Source organism: Frieseomelitta varia, unplaced genomic scaffold (assembly GCF_011392965.1).
Source record: "Frieseomelitta varia isolate USP_RPSP 00005682 unplaced genomic scaffold, Fvar_1.2 scaffold_851, whole genome shotgun sequence".
NCBI classification, from domain to species: Eukaryota; Metazoa; Arthropoda; class Insecta; order Hymenoptera; family Apidae; genus Frieseomelitta; species Frieseomelitta varia.
Window position 1 is genome coordinate 200,633 of NW_025110647.1, and position 16,200 is coordinate 216,832.

Genomic DNA, 16,200 nt, shown 5'->3' on the forward strand with positions numbered 1-16,200 from the left:
AATAAAAACGTGGCAAATATATATATATATATATATATATATATATATATATATATATATCATTTTGACACGAGGATAAATTCAATGTCGTTCGTTCTTGTTACTTAATCTTTAAGAACTCAAACGATCGTCGTTTAAAAGGAAATCCAAATGAAAATAATTCTTCGTTACACGCTAAACGAGTGAAGTACGATTACTCTTCTATTATATTTACATCCCCGCGTATTATACCGTCAGAAAAAGAAAAAAAAGAAGGAAAGAAAGAAAGAAAGAATGCACCACTTTCGTTCGGAAAAGCGAGAAAAACGTGACGCGATAAAGATTAAAAATTGTACCGCCGGTATTTCATACCGGGGCGCAATATTCCCGCGCGGTTACGCGATGCAACACGACGTAATAAAATTGTAAAATGGTATTGCGTTGGTTTCTTCTACTCACATTTTGTTGGCGGCGCAAGCGAGAGGGGAACTAGGAAGAACGCATCATCGAGTGGAGCGGAGATAAACCGGCTCGAGGAACGCTCGTCGGACATTTCACTTGCACTTCATCGTGTACTCGCAACGCGTGAATCGCGTTTCGTCGGATATCTACGTTACAAATTTTTCATACACTTGAGATCATGCATACACACACACACATCCAGTTAATTAAACCGCAATTAAACCGGCCGTAACGCGTAATTGCACAACGCGCGCTATTCTCTAAGATAATACTTTCATTCGCTTTAACCTCGATCGGCGTGAAAAATGGAAGAATAATATTTCAGAAATAACATTCCAGAGAAATATCCCGACCGCGCGACGTTCAATGGCGAACTGTCCCATCGAACTTTGCCTCTGTTATTATTGCTTTCGAACGCCTTGACTCCGAAGCACGTAACTATTCTACATCTCGAAGGAAACAAAGCTAGCTATTTAAACGTTTCTCCGTACTAAATGTAACCACCGCGATGCACTGTAACATATCAAATAATTCAAAATGTTCCAAACAATATTTTATTCCAGAATATATTTATCCAATGTTATCAAGTTCGTTGTTCCGTAAAATGATAATTTGCTGTCAGATTAAATATTTTTCGAAACGAAGGTTCCAAATATTATTCAAACACATTGGGTACTGTGTGCGTTTGTCGATGAACGTTATACGCTGGGTGACTGAAGAGCGCGGATTGAAGCCTGAGTGAGTCACGATTACCTCGAATAAGGCAAGCGTGCTAATCTCGTGGCCACGGTATCTCTTTTATCTTTTATCTTATCTTACGATAAGTTACCAACAAGGTGTATTTCTGCGAGAGATAAAGAAGCAGCAAGTTACTTTTATCTTTGCCATGTTTTAACAATGTAATAACTCCAGTTTCTGCCGAAGTCCACGGTATAGATGCTAGAAGTGAGATCTACGGTATCGACGATCGATGAAACGATTTAGAAAATGAACCCCGCTCCCGTCAGTCAGCCATTGCTCCGCGAGAACTATATTCAATTTTCACGCGCCGAAATTAATACGAAATGACGGAAATGAGATTATTAAAATATAAGTCAACGACTATTAAATTTATCTTCGAAACATTATTACAACGGGCAGTAAGTAATTTTCTTAAATTTAAAGTTACACAAAGGGACACACATTCTGTGTGTTTACCTGCTGTCTGCCTCTTTTTCCTTGCTTTGCGACACTTTGCTACCTCGAGACGTCTTCTCTAGCGCCACTCGCTATTAATAGAGACCACGTACGATCGAGGAAATGTCGCGTTCCGTGGACTTCGGCCGGCGGAACAGTATTTCACACTGATTACGTCTGGATATGTTCGTTGAAAATAATTGGAAAAATTCACCTCGCGATACCGACGTCTGCCAAGCTGTGTGTGTCACTGACCATGGCCTACAGCAAACTGCGCGAAACAAAATGCGCAGCAAGCCGAGCACACGTGTTCCTCGCGATGTTGATGTTTGATACTGACTTCGTGTGCCTCCCGAGACAACCTTTTCCAACAATACGCGCTGTCATTGACGAAACAGGGTCAACGCTCCCGTCACTCTAAATTAAGCGACTAGTAATCCTCAACCTTGGCCCCGCTGTCTCTCGAGACTCTTCGCTCCTTTCGAATTTACAATGGAGGAATTTGCATGTTTCGATGTTGTTTTTTTTTTTTTTTTTTTTTTTTTTATAACGATGGTTCGTTTACATATATATATTCGATGGTTCGTTTTTCTTGACAATTTTCTTTTCTTGCGCTGGAATGACGTGCCACGCACGGTGAGAATTTTTTGTCCCAAAATATTTTTTCAGTATATTAACATTTATAATATACTATATATTTATAATATAATATACTATATATAATATTATAATATATAATATAATATATTTTAATATACTATATATTTATAATATAATATATTTTCTCAGTATATTAATATTTATATAATTTAAATTAATAACTATATATTTATAGTATTTATAATATACTATATATTTATAATATTTATAATATTTATAATATAATATATTTTCTCAGTATATTAATATTTATAATATACCATAATATCCTTAAATAATAATTATTTAAGTATATTTAGGTATAACCCAGGCAAAGCAAATAATAAATTTATTACTTCTCAATAATTCTATCCGGTAATCAAAAAGAAAGCGACGAATACGGTTTGATCGCTCGTTACGGTCCGCAATCAGTTGCCAGCGCAAGTGGTTAACCTCTTTTTGTCCCAAAATTGCAATATTTTCTCAGTTTTAGGTATATTTTCTGTATAACCCAGGCAAAGCAAATAATAAATTTATCACTTCTCAATTTCTATCCGGTAATATACCGACGAGTTCGAAAAGAAAGCGACGAATTGTCGTAATCGGTGTTGGTCACTCGTTATGGTCCGCAATCAGCGCAAGTGATTAACTAATTTCTGCAACTACGTTTACGAACAAATTCTCTTACAATTTTTTTTTTTTTTTTTTACGTGGTGACTATAGTGAAAGAAGCAGAGAGAAAGATCCAAGGTCGAGAATGATACAAAGTCGTACCGAGATCGTGAACGGTTCACAGTTTCTAACTGCTTCGACAGCACTGTACTGCGCGTTTCGCTATAGTCCCGGCATCGAGAGAGAGAGAGAGAGAGAAGGAGAGAGAAACAAGAAGGTAGAGAGGCACGGAGGACAGTGAAAAGAGTCACTGGTTGCTAGTGCGACAAGGACGGATCGCGTCTGGATTCCACGATCCCGATAAAGAGGAACGAACATTGGTCAGACAGAGGTGGAGAGACGAAACTTACTCAAATCAATGTCCAGGTGAAAGGCTCGCAGGCCTGTGCTCGCTCGTGCGACCGCCATGTTTCACTCGATGTTTCAATATTCTCAACATTTTCCTCTTTCGTTGAAAATCTCCGTAGCAAACGGAGAAACGAGAAAGCAGGGAAAAAACGTTTCACTTGTGAAAAAGGAAATGTATAAATGTAGGTACATCAGCTCCGCGATTTTTGTCTTATTTTAATACTCGAACGTTCGAGTATTTCTTATTTTACAGGGAAGAAAAGGAGACGTTTCTATCGAGAAGCAACTTTCACTCGTTTCTATGGTTTTGTACTTGTAAACAAACGTGTACAAAAAAGAAGGTAACTCAGAGTTGAGAAATTGATATATAAAATTTGGAAATTTGGTGAGTCGGTGAGTAAAAAATTCGGAGAAATGAGAAATCCAGCCTCGCCTGTCCATCGTGCAATCACGCGAAATTGTTAAACGCATTAACGTCGAATTTCGGAGGCGGCGCACGTAACCTAATTTAATCGCGCCGGACTGATCGAAACTGCGAACAATTAATTAGCGATGCGCCGGACATTTCACGAGGAAATCCGACAGGTGGACACGACGATCTGCTAAGTTCTGGTTACCGATTAGGCCTCCTGGACGCGACAGGTGGTCGAAATTTGTCCTGGCTGCCTCATGAAAAAATCACGCAGATCTATCCGTGTGTGATGAATCACGATCGTGAACACTTTCGTACCGATACGAGATTCGATATTGCAACGTCAGAAACGTAATTGCTCGATACAGAATGTTTAGTCGAAAACTGACAGACAGATGTGATTTGTTGTTTCGATGGAAAGAAAGAAAAAAAAAAAAAAAAAAAGGAGGAGGAGAAATAATCGTGTCTGACAGAGCTTCGGCGAAATCGAGCACGCGATTTCCCTGGGGAATTGAAATTTTAAAAGCGTCTTTAACTTCACGGCAGCTCGAATATTTTCGTCGCGAAACTCCGTCCGGAATAGCGCGCACTCCAGAAATTCATGCAGCAAACTCTCGAAACGTCATATACGCGCGAGACGTGATGCTTCGGCTCCTTCAAAAATTCCTTCGTGCATAATGTGAAATGATACACGGGCACGCGTTCTTGTTACGAAGAATTCACCGTGCGTATGTATCGCCGTGAAGTCTAAAATGCATGTACAAACCGGATAAGAAGCGAGAACGACATTTTTGATCTTCGAATTCGACAGACGAATTCTCTATCTTTTCATGCTCAGAAGTCTTAGGACACTTTTATCATGAATATTCAGTATTATTATAGATATATTATTCAGTATTATTACTATTATATAATATTCAGTATTATAAAATAATAATAATACTAATAATAATAATATATTATTATTATTATATTCAGTATTATTATAGATATATTATTATTATATATTTTATATTATTTTTATATATTATTATTATAGATATATTTCATAATATAGTACAATATATTAATATACCAATGGAGTCTTTATTGCATAAAGTATGTTTTACATACATTGTATTTTTATTATATTGTATCTAATTTTAATTTAAAATCGAATGTAAATAAATGTATTTTGTTTTTAATCTAATTTTACATGTACATATGCATTTTAATATAATAACAGTCTTTACTGTATAAAATACATTTTATATTTATTGTATTTAATTATATTGTGTTTAATTTTGGTTTAAAATTAATATGTAAATAAATGTATTTTATATTTAATTTAATTTTATGTGTGCGTGTACGTATTGCAATATAATAATACAAATATTAATAATACAATTAATGCAATGTGTTAACAGAGTCGTTATTGTATAAAGTATGTTTTATTATATCGCATTTATTGCATTTATAATTCATATAAATTCATTTACAATTTATAATTCATATTGTATCATTTTTATTATAGTTCTTGTCCTAAGATTTCTGAGCGGAGGTGTACGTAAAAGGCGAGCAAATTTTAATGTCGTACGTTAAAGGAAAGAATAATAACTATTTAACTGGCGTTAATTTAAACCACTGACAATCATTACATTTAATTTGGGCATTGAATATTTTGCGAAAGAAAATCGTAGAATATCAAGATCAGACGACGAAAAGTTGAAGAAATTGCAACATTCTCCTCTTGATATCCAAAATTGAATAAATTGGCGAGAAAGAAAGAAAAGAAAAATCGTACAGCAAACTTTGAAGGGTCGTTTCAAATCTTCAGATTTGAAGGTCAGTCGTGAGAAGAACTTTTTCAAATAAAAAAAAAAAAAAAGAAACAAATAGAACGAGCAACGCGTTTTGAAAATAAAAGCTTGAATATTAAAATAAGTTCAGTATCTCTAATATCATTGTGTTGTTTGTAATTTCGTATACTCTGCAATAGTGATTTCATATACTTTGCAATTAATTTCACGATAGTTAATCACCGTGCCGCGTTATTTCGGATTTTTGCAAAATTGCCAAACAGTTTCAATATTCAGCCGCCGGAATTGCGAATTGCGCGCGGTTTCGGTTTTTGTTGGGTAAGAAGCCTCAAGGCTGTGAAAACACATTGTTTCCATTAACCGAGCACGATAAACGTAAATCATAGGCACAGTTGTTTTGCGGACAATATTATTGTTCAGGTGGAGGCTGTCGCTGTTATCGGACGGCTGATTTGCACGTTATGCCCCGCAAATGGTAAATTCGAGCTATCCGTATGGCCGCATTTAGGGCACAACGCCCCACACGCGCCAACTTATTTATACCGAATGCAAATTGATATGTGTGTGCATCGGGCAACTGTTAGGGGATTGGGCAGTGTGTGTACACATGCCTGACGTCAGTGATTGGCATTCGACGCGTTCTCTCGCGAACGCTCCGGTTCAATCGACCGCTCAAAATCCTGGACAATTATGAGCGTCATGCAAATACCGTGACAATCGCGGGATATTCCGACTTTGGCCGATCGGTGTTGCTCGTTCACTAAAAATCGATTCCCGATGGAACGTAATCGGTCGCATTGATCTTTCAAACTGTTCCGTGTCTTGATCTTTATCTTTGTCGATTGAGATTGACGCTTCGGTGGAAAGAATTTCAGAAAGGGTGAAATTGAGCAAGAATTTGATTAATTGAATAATTTCAACCGTGAATTTTCACGATGTCTCTTTCAGAGAGGTACATTTATATTTGTATTCCTTTTCCCCTATTTTACGGAAAAATAAAATAAGAACGAAAATTTCTAGACGAGCAGCTTGCAAAGGCTATTGCTGGTGAATCTATTATAAAAAGCGTTCTCATTGAAAATTTTCATATTTCTCTCAATCGATATATACGTTTCACCATAAAAGTTATTTTCAATATCCTCATAAATAATATAGTAAACTAGTAAAAAAAGAAAAATAAATAAAAATACATATATATAATAATATAAAAAAAATAAAATAAAAGTATGTAAACTATGTGCGGCGCTCGACAAATCTTTTCTAGGCCAACGAGGCCCAGAAGATCTAAATCGTTGGACACTCGTGCCCTAGAGAGACTTTATGAATTTCTGAGCGAAATACGCACGAGCCCTGATTCTTTTCGGAACTTTTCATAGCAGCAGAAGGAAATAGAGTTTAAATTGTAAGCGAGTTGACAGTTGGAAGCGGGATCTGTCAAACGGCGTGGCAGATCGATTTCTTCGAAGCTCGAGGAACAACGGCAAAATGCGAAAAATTCGAAGCCTGATCCGACTCCTGAACTACTTTCCACGAGCGAGTGCTTCGATTTTGAATAATTTATAGGGATTCTCGCGCGTGTCCTGACAACTGTTTAAACGCGAGGACACCCGAACCGATATCCACCCGATACAACACGTACAACGTGAAATACGACTCACGTGCTGTTCATCGCGTGATGGATGGATGGCTTATCAAACTTTATCACCACGAGTACGTGCGAGCCAACCATCGATTGCGGGACATCGACGCGAATTAACTAAGGCGAGCAATCCGTTTCCAACGAAATTACGCGACAACAACGCAAACAAAAATGCGAACACACAATCGGGAAACAGTTGAAATCTATAGCTCTCAGCTTGACACAGAAAATGAAAAGGAACCGGAACGACGAGTGGAAATGATTGTGGGCTGACAACAACGAATCAAAAATGAATGTTTTAAGAAAACAATTGCTCGCACTCGCACCAAGACATTATCAAACTGTAATCTCAAGGATCATAACGAACCACAAGAGTATAAAATTTGTTCATAAATTATATTATAGATTAAAGCTGTTATTATAACTCTGAAATTAAAAAAGAAATTTTCAGTATCAAAAAACATTACTTATGGGTATTCTTAATAACCAGAAACAAACAAAATCGATAGTAGCTTTGTGCAATTGAATCGTTATTTTAGTCCAAGTTATCCTGATTTATCCTGAAATTTCATTTTTTACAAAATTACAACGGTTTCAATCAGGGCTTGAATGACACTGTCAAAATTTTCAATTAGTTCTGATATTAAGATATTTCCTTACTTTTAAGTTTCCTGTTGTAGAGAAACAGTTTTATATAGTAAAATAATAATACATTACATAATACATACGCAGATAGAAAATTTTTATTTTTCTCGCAAGTGAGAAAAAGTTCTAGTTGAAACAGTTATTCTGCCAAGTGTTACATAGGTTTGAGATTGAAACCTTGAATCATATAATTGCATAAAAATCCCAACTTATTTACTCATCTATATTTATCCTGTTTTCAAAATAATGCTAATTATAAAGTGAAAAAGTGTATAATCTTTTAGTATTTCACTTTAAAATATCTGTTAAGAAATAAATGTTCCATTAAAACCTTTATCAATCTGTTGGAATACAACGACTCGACCAGCAGTGTAAGGCTGGAAAATGGCTTTATGAGGGGCAAAGGTTAACATCTGTTTTCTATCCTCCTCACAGCATTTTCTACAGTTACGGACAGAACCATGCCGGACAGAAGGTTTAGTTTTTTGCCAGTCCTTGCCGCGTGACCTCATTTGTATCGCATACACTATTTGATTATTAACATTTCATTACATAAAGACATTCGTTTCTTTTCCACACAGAAGTTTGTGTTATATTTTCACTACATTTCCTACATAATCAAATACAAAACAACTGTTACAGTTGTTAACATTGAACTTTTGTGACAGAATTACAATTTTAACGTGAAAATTAATTTAAAACAGAGAAAGAAATAATTTACAAGTTAAAAGTTTACTAATTAACTTATATTTATAAAAGTTGACAGTCAAATTCAAGCCCTGATTTCAATAATCAATGTCTGAATATTAAATTCACCGTTCGTCGAATCTCCCGGACGAGAGAGAGAGAGAGAGAGAGAGAGAGAGAGAGCCAAGATCCGAAATGCGAAATCGGCAAACCTCTTGCCGAGGCGATCGTTTCGAAAGCCTCGACGTAAAGGCTCCAACGTCGAGACGATTCGCGAAACGGCAAATCACCAGTTCACGACGCCTATCTGATACGCGGTTTCACGATTACGGGACACGGAACGATCCTAGGATCTGGGCTGTCTCTCTCGAGGTCTTGCATCGAGATGGAGATGCATCGGTGATAATACAAGGATCACCGCAACCGGATCCTGCGGGTTTCCTCGCAGTTATAACGGAATATCCGCGTTCGCCGGGACGCGAATCCCTATTCCGTGGCGTTTCCCTTTGACGATCCTGCCATTAACCTGTCCATAAACGTGTCCGGAACGGTCGTTGCCAGTCGGAATTCGCCGAGGAACTGGCGACGCCTGGTTACTTCCGTCCGTAGGAACTCTAACGATCGCGTTGTCACCTAACTGTAATCGCCGGTTTCGGTTAATAACTTTGCAACAAGAGGTAGATACCTCTCTCTCACACACACACACACAAACTTCCTCTGTCTGTGTTTAATAAGATAAATAACAATTTCACGCTTACAACACGATGATTTTTTAAGTTCACACGATCATCGACGCAAGTCGCGAGTTTAATATCGTTAACAGTAACATTTTTAAATCTCAGTCTCTGCCGTTTGAACGGAATTTCAGTTGATGCCCGATTAATAATTGCTGCGTAACCAAACTGGCGTTAATAATTCTATTGACCATCGTTGGCGATTGTTAATTGAGTTGATATCGCCGGCGAGACTCCGCGGTTACGACTAAATCAATACTAAATTCACTCGCTGTCAATGCACAAGTCTGGTCAAAATTTCACAAAACTTATATAAGAGTCACCGATGAAAACGCTACCGCGAGTAGAAATTAACCTAATCCTACGCGAATGGTTCAGGTAGGGAGAGGGGAGAGGCTGAGATTGAAGGATACGAAAGATACGGCTGGAAATTTAATAAATGTTCACATCATCTGCATAAAGGCAGAAAGCACGACGCGCTTGGCTCTCTCCGCGAAGAATACTTCGTCGTCTCGCGTGCACCACGAAGCTGGCTGCCAAAAGTTGTTTGAAATAAATTAAATATAATAAATTAATATAATATTATATATATTATAAATATATATATATATATTATATTATTATAATTATGAAATATTAAATTTCATTTGTAATATTATATATATATAGATTATAAATATATATATTATATTATTATAAGTATGAAATATTAAATTTCATTTATAATATTATATATATATAGTATATATAAAAATATTTTTATTAATAAATTAAGTAATTAGTTAAACAAGTAATTATTCCTTTCCTCCTCCTAATTTAAAATAATACTAAAATTTTATATCACAATAAATATTTATAAATTAACATAAATGAAATGCGAGAGTATTAACTTCCGCGAATTCTGCTGGGGAGTGGGGAGATCGATGCAGTGGAGAGGGTAGCGTCAACGGCCAGGAAAGTGGGGAGCGCCAGTTAGCCACCTCTGTTTTACGTCTTGAAAGCCACTTGGCGCTGGCAGCTGGTTGCGCGGACCGTAACGAGTGACCGAACGAGTATACAATAAATCGTCGGTTTCTTCTCCTTTTGGACTCGTCGCTGTGACATCACTGGATACTTATCATTTGTTTCGTCCGGGTTACATTTAAATATACCGAAAACTGAGAAAATGTTGCAATTCGGGACGAAAGATTCTCGACGTGCGTGGCACGTCATTCAGATCGAGATTAGGCTAGACAAACGAGGCAACACGAGCATTTTCTCACCCCAAAAATATTAACAACTGCGGAACGTGAAAATTTTATGGAAGATCGAGACAATTTTCTTGGCAATTTTTCGTGCGAGATTTACCCAGATTTACCCAGAAAGGGAGGTAAATAGAGCGTTGCCCTCAATGGTCTCTCACGAGATCGATTTAACCGGGTAATTCGTTTAGGAGGGCGATTTCGGGCGAGTTTCGATTAGAGCGATTTTTCTCAATGACCTAAGCCAAGGGGTAAGCCGGAAGTATGTTAAACCATCGGCTCGGGCAATTTCAATTTATTCCCGTCATGCCAGGCGTCCCGCAGGAAGGAATTATATCGTCCGTAGGATCAGTAACTAATTAAAAGTTTCGCCTCTTCCGGCGTGCCCCGCTCAATCAACGACAAACTAACAAGGGATTGTCAGTCTCCTTTATCTAGACTTAGCTCGATAGCAAGAGACGTATTAGTATTCATTATACGAGCGAATGGTTGACTCTGAACTGCGGGAAACAGGACACGCGAAATCCCTTGGGAATGCCTTGAATTTCTAAACAATCCCTTCCACGTTGTTATTCAATAAGGGATGATTCCGGAGAATATTTAACTTGATCATTCGCTGATTTAAATTTATGAACCGTATGTATAACCATTCGAATATTTCGCGACATGTTTCTCTTGCAATAAACGAGACGCAGCGCGCGCACAAGTTTGAAAATATACGTAAAAATTAAACAAAATTTCTTTTAAATGGCCCCTGGTGGTAATTTGTAATAATCCAACAGTCTTGTTAATGAAGAATAATCGTCTAATAAGAGTTTTAAGTTTAACAGAGTTAAGTCTATAAGATGAGACTGTCATACTGTTCTTACTGTAACAAGTAAAATGATCAGACAATAAGATTTTCCCGACGAAATTAATCCGAGCAAACTAAAATATCTTCGTTCGTACTACAAAGAATGTTCTCGATAATATTTAACCGAGAATTCAATCAAGAATTCAAAATATTGTTCCGCCTGAAAAATATTTAATCTCTTTCCGTTCCGAAATAAATTCCCCCCCGTTCTGAAATATGAACGATACTGCATTCTATCAACGAAGAATAATCTTCAAAAATAAAGATTCAGTCATCGTTGGAATCGAAATCGTCGGCTAAATATTTTAATAGAGTTTAATAGAGTTAAAATTCTGACAATGAAATTGTCGCACAATAATGTGCTTCCGTTGATCGAAAATTTCACAAATTCAGTTCGCTCGGCTCCAAAATACATTTCAACCTCCTTCTGTTTCTGAAGTGAATCCCTGAAATATGACACGGCGCTGCGGTGTGTGTTTCGACTTCCTTAATAAATTTTGCAACCTTCAATTTCCGGAAAGGGACGAAAATTTCTGTTTCTCTGTATGCGCGCGCGCGCGCGCGACAAGTTACACACACACCGGAACCGAGACGTCGCTGGACAAAAGAACTTTTTCTAATAAGAAATTTACGGTGCATGAGACTGTGGTAAATTATTGCGCGCGTAATAAATATCTGGTCGTACACACCGGTGAATTCGGTAATGTCACAAACACGGCCGGCCCGATGTCTTGCGATTTATGGAGTAGTAAAGCAACCTCCCCTCCCTTCCTGGTCAGAGTTTACTCCCCCAGAAACCACCCGCTTTAGTTTATGTAGTGACCACAGAGAAGCCCAGCACCACGTTGCCATGACGATCGCTTGATGTTGCGTGTAATTTCTCACGTTGCGTAACAGCCATGCGCCACAAGTCTCCTTCACCGTTTTATGTTATATATATATATATATTATTCACCCTCTTAATCGTCGCGACTTCGATATATTTTCATCTTCTTGTTTCCTCGTTGTTCACAGAACTCGACCTCTCGGAGAAATAAACGAGCACGAGAATGTACCCGACACGATTTCTAAGAATGGTTGGTAATATACAGGGTGTTTCGCGAAGACCAGGCCACCTGAAATGTCTTCTCTATTAGCGACGGTACGGAAAATCTTACGTTACTTGTAATGAAGAGACGAAAGAACTACTTTTCAATGTTTCTCAGTGTCAATGTTATTGGCAGTTTTTCGTACAGGAAACATGTACATAGTTCTCCTCTATTCCATCACGCAGCTCGCGAAGAAAATACATTCAGACACAGTTTACGGTGTGACGTTGGACTTGAAAATGTTCCAATTAACGCGGAACCTGGTCTAATACATTAAGAAACATAGATTTTCTAAAGCAAGAGGATCCGTCGAGAGGACAGTGTTAAAAACAAACAGTTTGCCTCGGCCAAATGTCGTTCCGATTAATTCGAGCGTATAATTCTTCACCCCTCGAAACGCTGGAAAGGTGGAAGCCGGGATCCACCGAAACAGGAAGCAAGGCGCCAACAAGCGATCCCCTCGCGTCGAAGATGTCTCTCTCATTTATATTCCCTGATTTCCGGCACGGTGTCCGGAATCGGGCACCTCGAGTCACGGCAATCTGTTCGGCGGGTCCTTTGAGAAGCAAGTTAGGAAGGATCTACTCGATTATCCGAAGTAATTAAACTCACCGTCCGGACTGCCATCTGGAACGCATAATTAGAACGTCCGGGATTCCAGCGGCGATTAACTCGATTGCTCCTTCCCGACGAATCGAATGTGCCCCGAGACTCACTCGAGCGACGAGAAAGAAAGGGGAAGAGAGAGTGGGAGGGGAAAAAGAAAAGCAGGCAGAAACGTACAAAAACGCGATTTACACTTTGACCTACTTCCTGCCCTTCTCGCTCACGCGTGTCTCGAGCGTGATTCCTCTCCCGGACGATTCGAAAAATTAATTTCAACCCTTTGCTTTTAACGCCCTACGCCATGCTAAGGAGATGACAATACAATTACAAATTTGTTGACGGAACTCGTGTGTCATGCTAGAAAAGGTACCACATTTTAAAAGATCTCAAAAATTAAACTTTATTATAAATAAAATAATAATAGTAATAATAATAATAATAAATACCTTCAGTGTTAAATAAGTATTTTATGTTAATCTTATTTATTATTATTTTCTATATTAGTATTATATAATACTAATATACTAATTATATAGTAGTATATGATAGTCTTATTATTATTTTTTATGTTAATCTTATTTATTATTATTTCTTATTATTATTCTTATTATTATTTCTTATTATCTCATTTTAGTTTTTGTTTAAGCGTGCATTAAAATTTTATTGCGTCGGCTTTTATATTTATTGCAACGAATTTGTAGGAAATCTAGATTAAGTCGGGTATCACTCCAGAGAATATTTTTATTCTCTATATAGAATAAAAATAATAAGAATTTCTAGTATGTCAGCATTACTTCAAAGAACGGAAACCGAAACGAGCGTTTTTTACCAAAGTAACTCGTCGTTAGCAATAATCTGCCTCGTCGAGACGTTCGTTCTAATTTAATAATCGACAAATCGTTTCGCATAAAATGAAACCTAGAAATATTATTAAAATAATAATAAAAATATTAATAAAAAAAAATGTACCCTCTTTTAATAACATCCGGGTGAAAACAGGGGGTCATGACAACCATAATCGTTCTGTTTTTCGAAAACATCGAGCATTCGTAGGCGGCTCACGAGCAAGCAATTTTCGAGGGTGCAGAATAAAAGGTTTAATTGAAAGCAATGAGTCTATGTGTGTGTGTAGACTGGAGTTTGTCAGGAGTGGAGCGAGAGAACGACCGGTGTCAGGTTGCAATTTCGGTGTGACGGGGCTGGTTAGAGTCGCGGACACGACATAATTACCCAAGTTGCCAACAGCACGCGGAACCTTCTTGCCCTGTCTTGGCCCAGGGAAGACAATGCCAGTCCTTCGTTCCTTTTATGACTTCCGCCAGCTTTCACTGCCCCTTCGAGAGACAATACGGCCCACAATCGTCTAGATTAATTTTTGGAATTTATCGAGCGAGCTGTCTGCCGATCTCTCGGCAAATGATCGTTATCTCTAGAAGCTAGAGGCATTTCGGAATTAACGTCTGCGAATCGAACCGTTAAAATTGATTTGTTACCTGAGGAGAGTAGAATTCTTCGCTAAGAGCGATTCTGTTGATCGTGCTTTGTAAATTCAATGACGGGAAGGGCTTGCTTCTGACCATTTTTCAATTGAATTCGAGCGGAGGGGAAGCGCCGATTCTGAGAGGTTGAAAGTTGAAAACCACAAGTTGAGAATCACAAGAGGGCAACAAATATGACACACGCTCAAAGCGAATATGAATAAATATCAATTGATAATATTATCTGGTCACGCCGAGATCGAGTTGCTCGACGATCACGAGAGAATCGTGAATAAATTCGACGAAAGTTTCGACTGGGCAACAAGTGTGACTTTTGAAATCGATGTCAATTAATTGATATTATTTCTTACGCTTTCTCGTCTATTCCGGTCTATTAATATATCGTTTCATTAACACGCTCTCTAATAAAATCTATTAGCGATCGAACACACCAACTGATAGAATCTTGCGGAATAATTTGGTAAAAGGGTTCTTGCGTGTGGTTCCCACAAATCGATGCGAAAACGTAACAGCCTCTCTCTCTCTCTCTCTCTCTCTCTTTGTGTGTGCATGTGTGTGTGTGTTTCGAGAATGTTTGCGCTCGCGTGGTCGTGCGGGTGCTTTGAACGCGCGGCAAGGCAACGAGGTGTTTAATTAAACAGAGCCCTGTTTGCCGTGCTCGTTGTATCTTGGACCGATCGATTGGTCTTCTTTCATCGGTGCCTTGGTGGAAAATTGATTCGTTGATGAAACTCCCTGGTTCGAATACAGAGCGCGCAACACGCGCGTTTAGCGTGCTTCGCGTAATTCCAAATGAAATACGAACGCCCCGAATCTAGCCGCCGCCGCTTGCCGTTAATTATTAATCACCCGTTTATGATCGATGACTAAATTAATTGGCGACACGTGTAATTAACAATTATCGCCAATTAATTGACAGATTACAGACAACGGCAAGTAAAACTTCGAATAGGTAGAGACTTTGAAAATTTTCTAGGTAGAGACTTTGAAAATTTTCTAGTGCGTATAATTCTTCTTCTTTAATGCTGAGATTAGGAGAAAGGAAGCTTCAAGAATCGAGCACGAGTTTATAAATTCATCGTTCGTGTAAAGAAGTACGATCTTTCATGCGGATACAGAAAATCGACGACCAAAGGAGCTTTGGTTCTTTTTCGAATAATAAATGTACGTCCTCAAATTACGGTGAACAGGTATACAGATGGAGATACGAAATTGCATTTCAGACGTTGATAAATCATCCACAAAATTCAAGGAGTTTCCAAGCACGGTTTCGAACGCGTGATTTACAATTCGCTTGCGTCCCGTCAAAAAGAACGTTTCGACGAACCGCCATCAACTTTGAGAAACCGTCAAATACTAAACTGGGATCGATGGTTTTTATTTGAACGAAAGGCGAAAGGAAGAAGAGGTTTTCAAAGTTGAAATCAACACGCGACAGAACGCGGGAAGAGTGACGTACGTATTAAAATGACGGTTACACGTGGAACGAACAGAGGGCCCGAAAGAAGCGTATAAATATTTGATTTGGAATTCCAGTGTTTGAACGACTCAATAATCCTCGAATGAGAGAGAGAGAGAAAAAGAGAAGTTCTCATCGGGTTGAAAGTTGCCAAGTGGCTCCCCATTGGAAAATTAACCCCTTTGACTTCCTTTTTCCCGCAACCGTGCGAAACACTCCGCGTAAACAATGCTCGCTCTAATTCGTAGAATTTTTAATTTAC

The 16,200-nt window shown here is 38.1% G+C and overlaps 1 protein-coding gene across 1 annotated transcript in view; it reads right to left on the minus strand.

Moving 5' to 3' along the window:
- Window positions 1-443: 443 nt before the first annotated feature.
- Window positions 444-16,200, minus strand: part of LOC122536584 — a 127,647-nt gene continuing 111,890 nt past the window's right edge. Inside the window, exon 3 of the mRNA XM_043669055.1 lies at window positions 444-587. Coding sequence (XP_043524990.1) covers window position 587 — 1 coding nt within the window. The 3' untranslated portion in view covers window positions 444-586. The remainder of the gene's footprint in view (window positions 588-16,200) is intronic.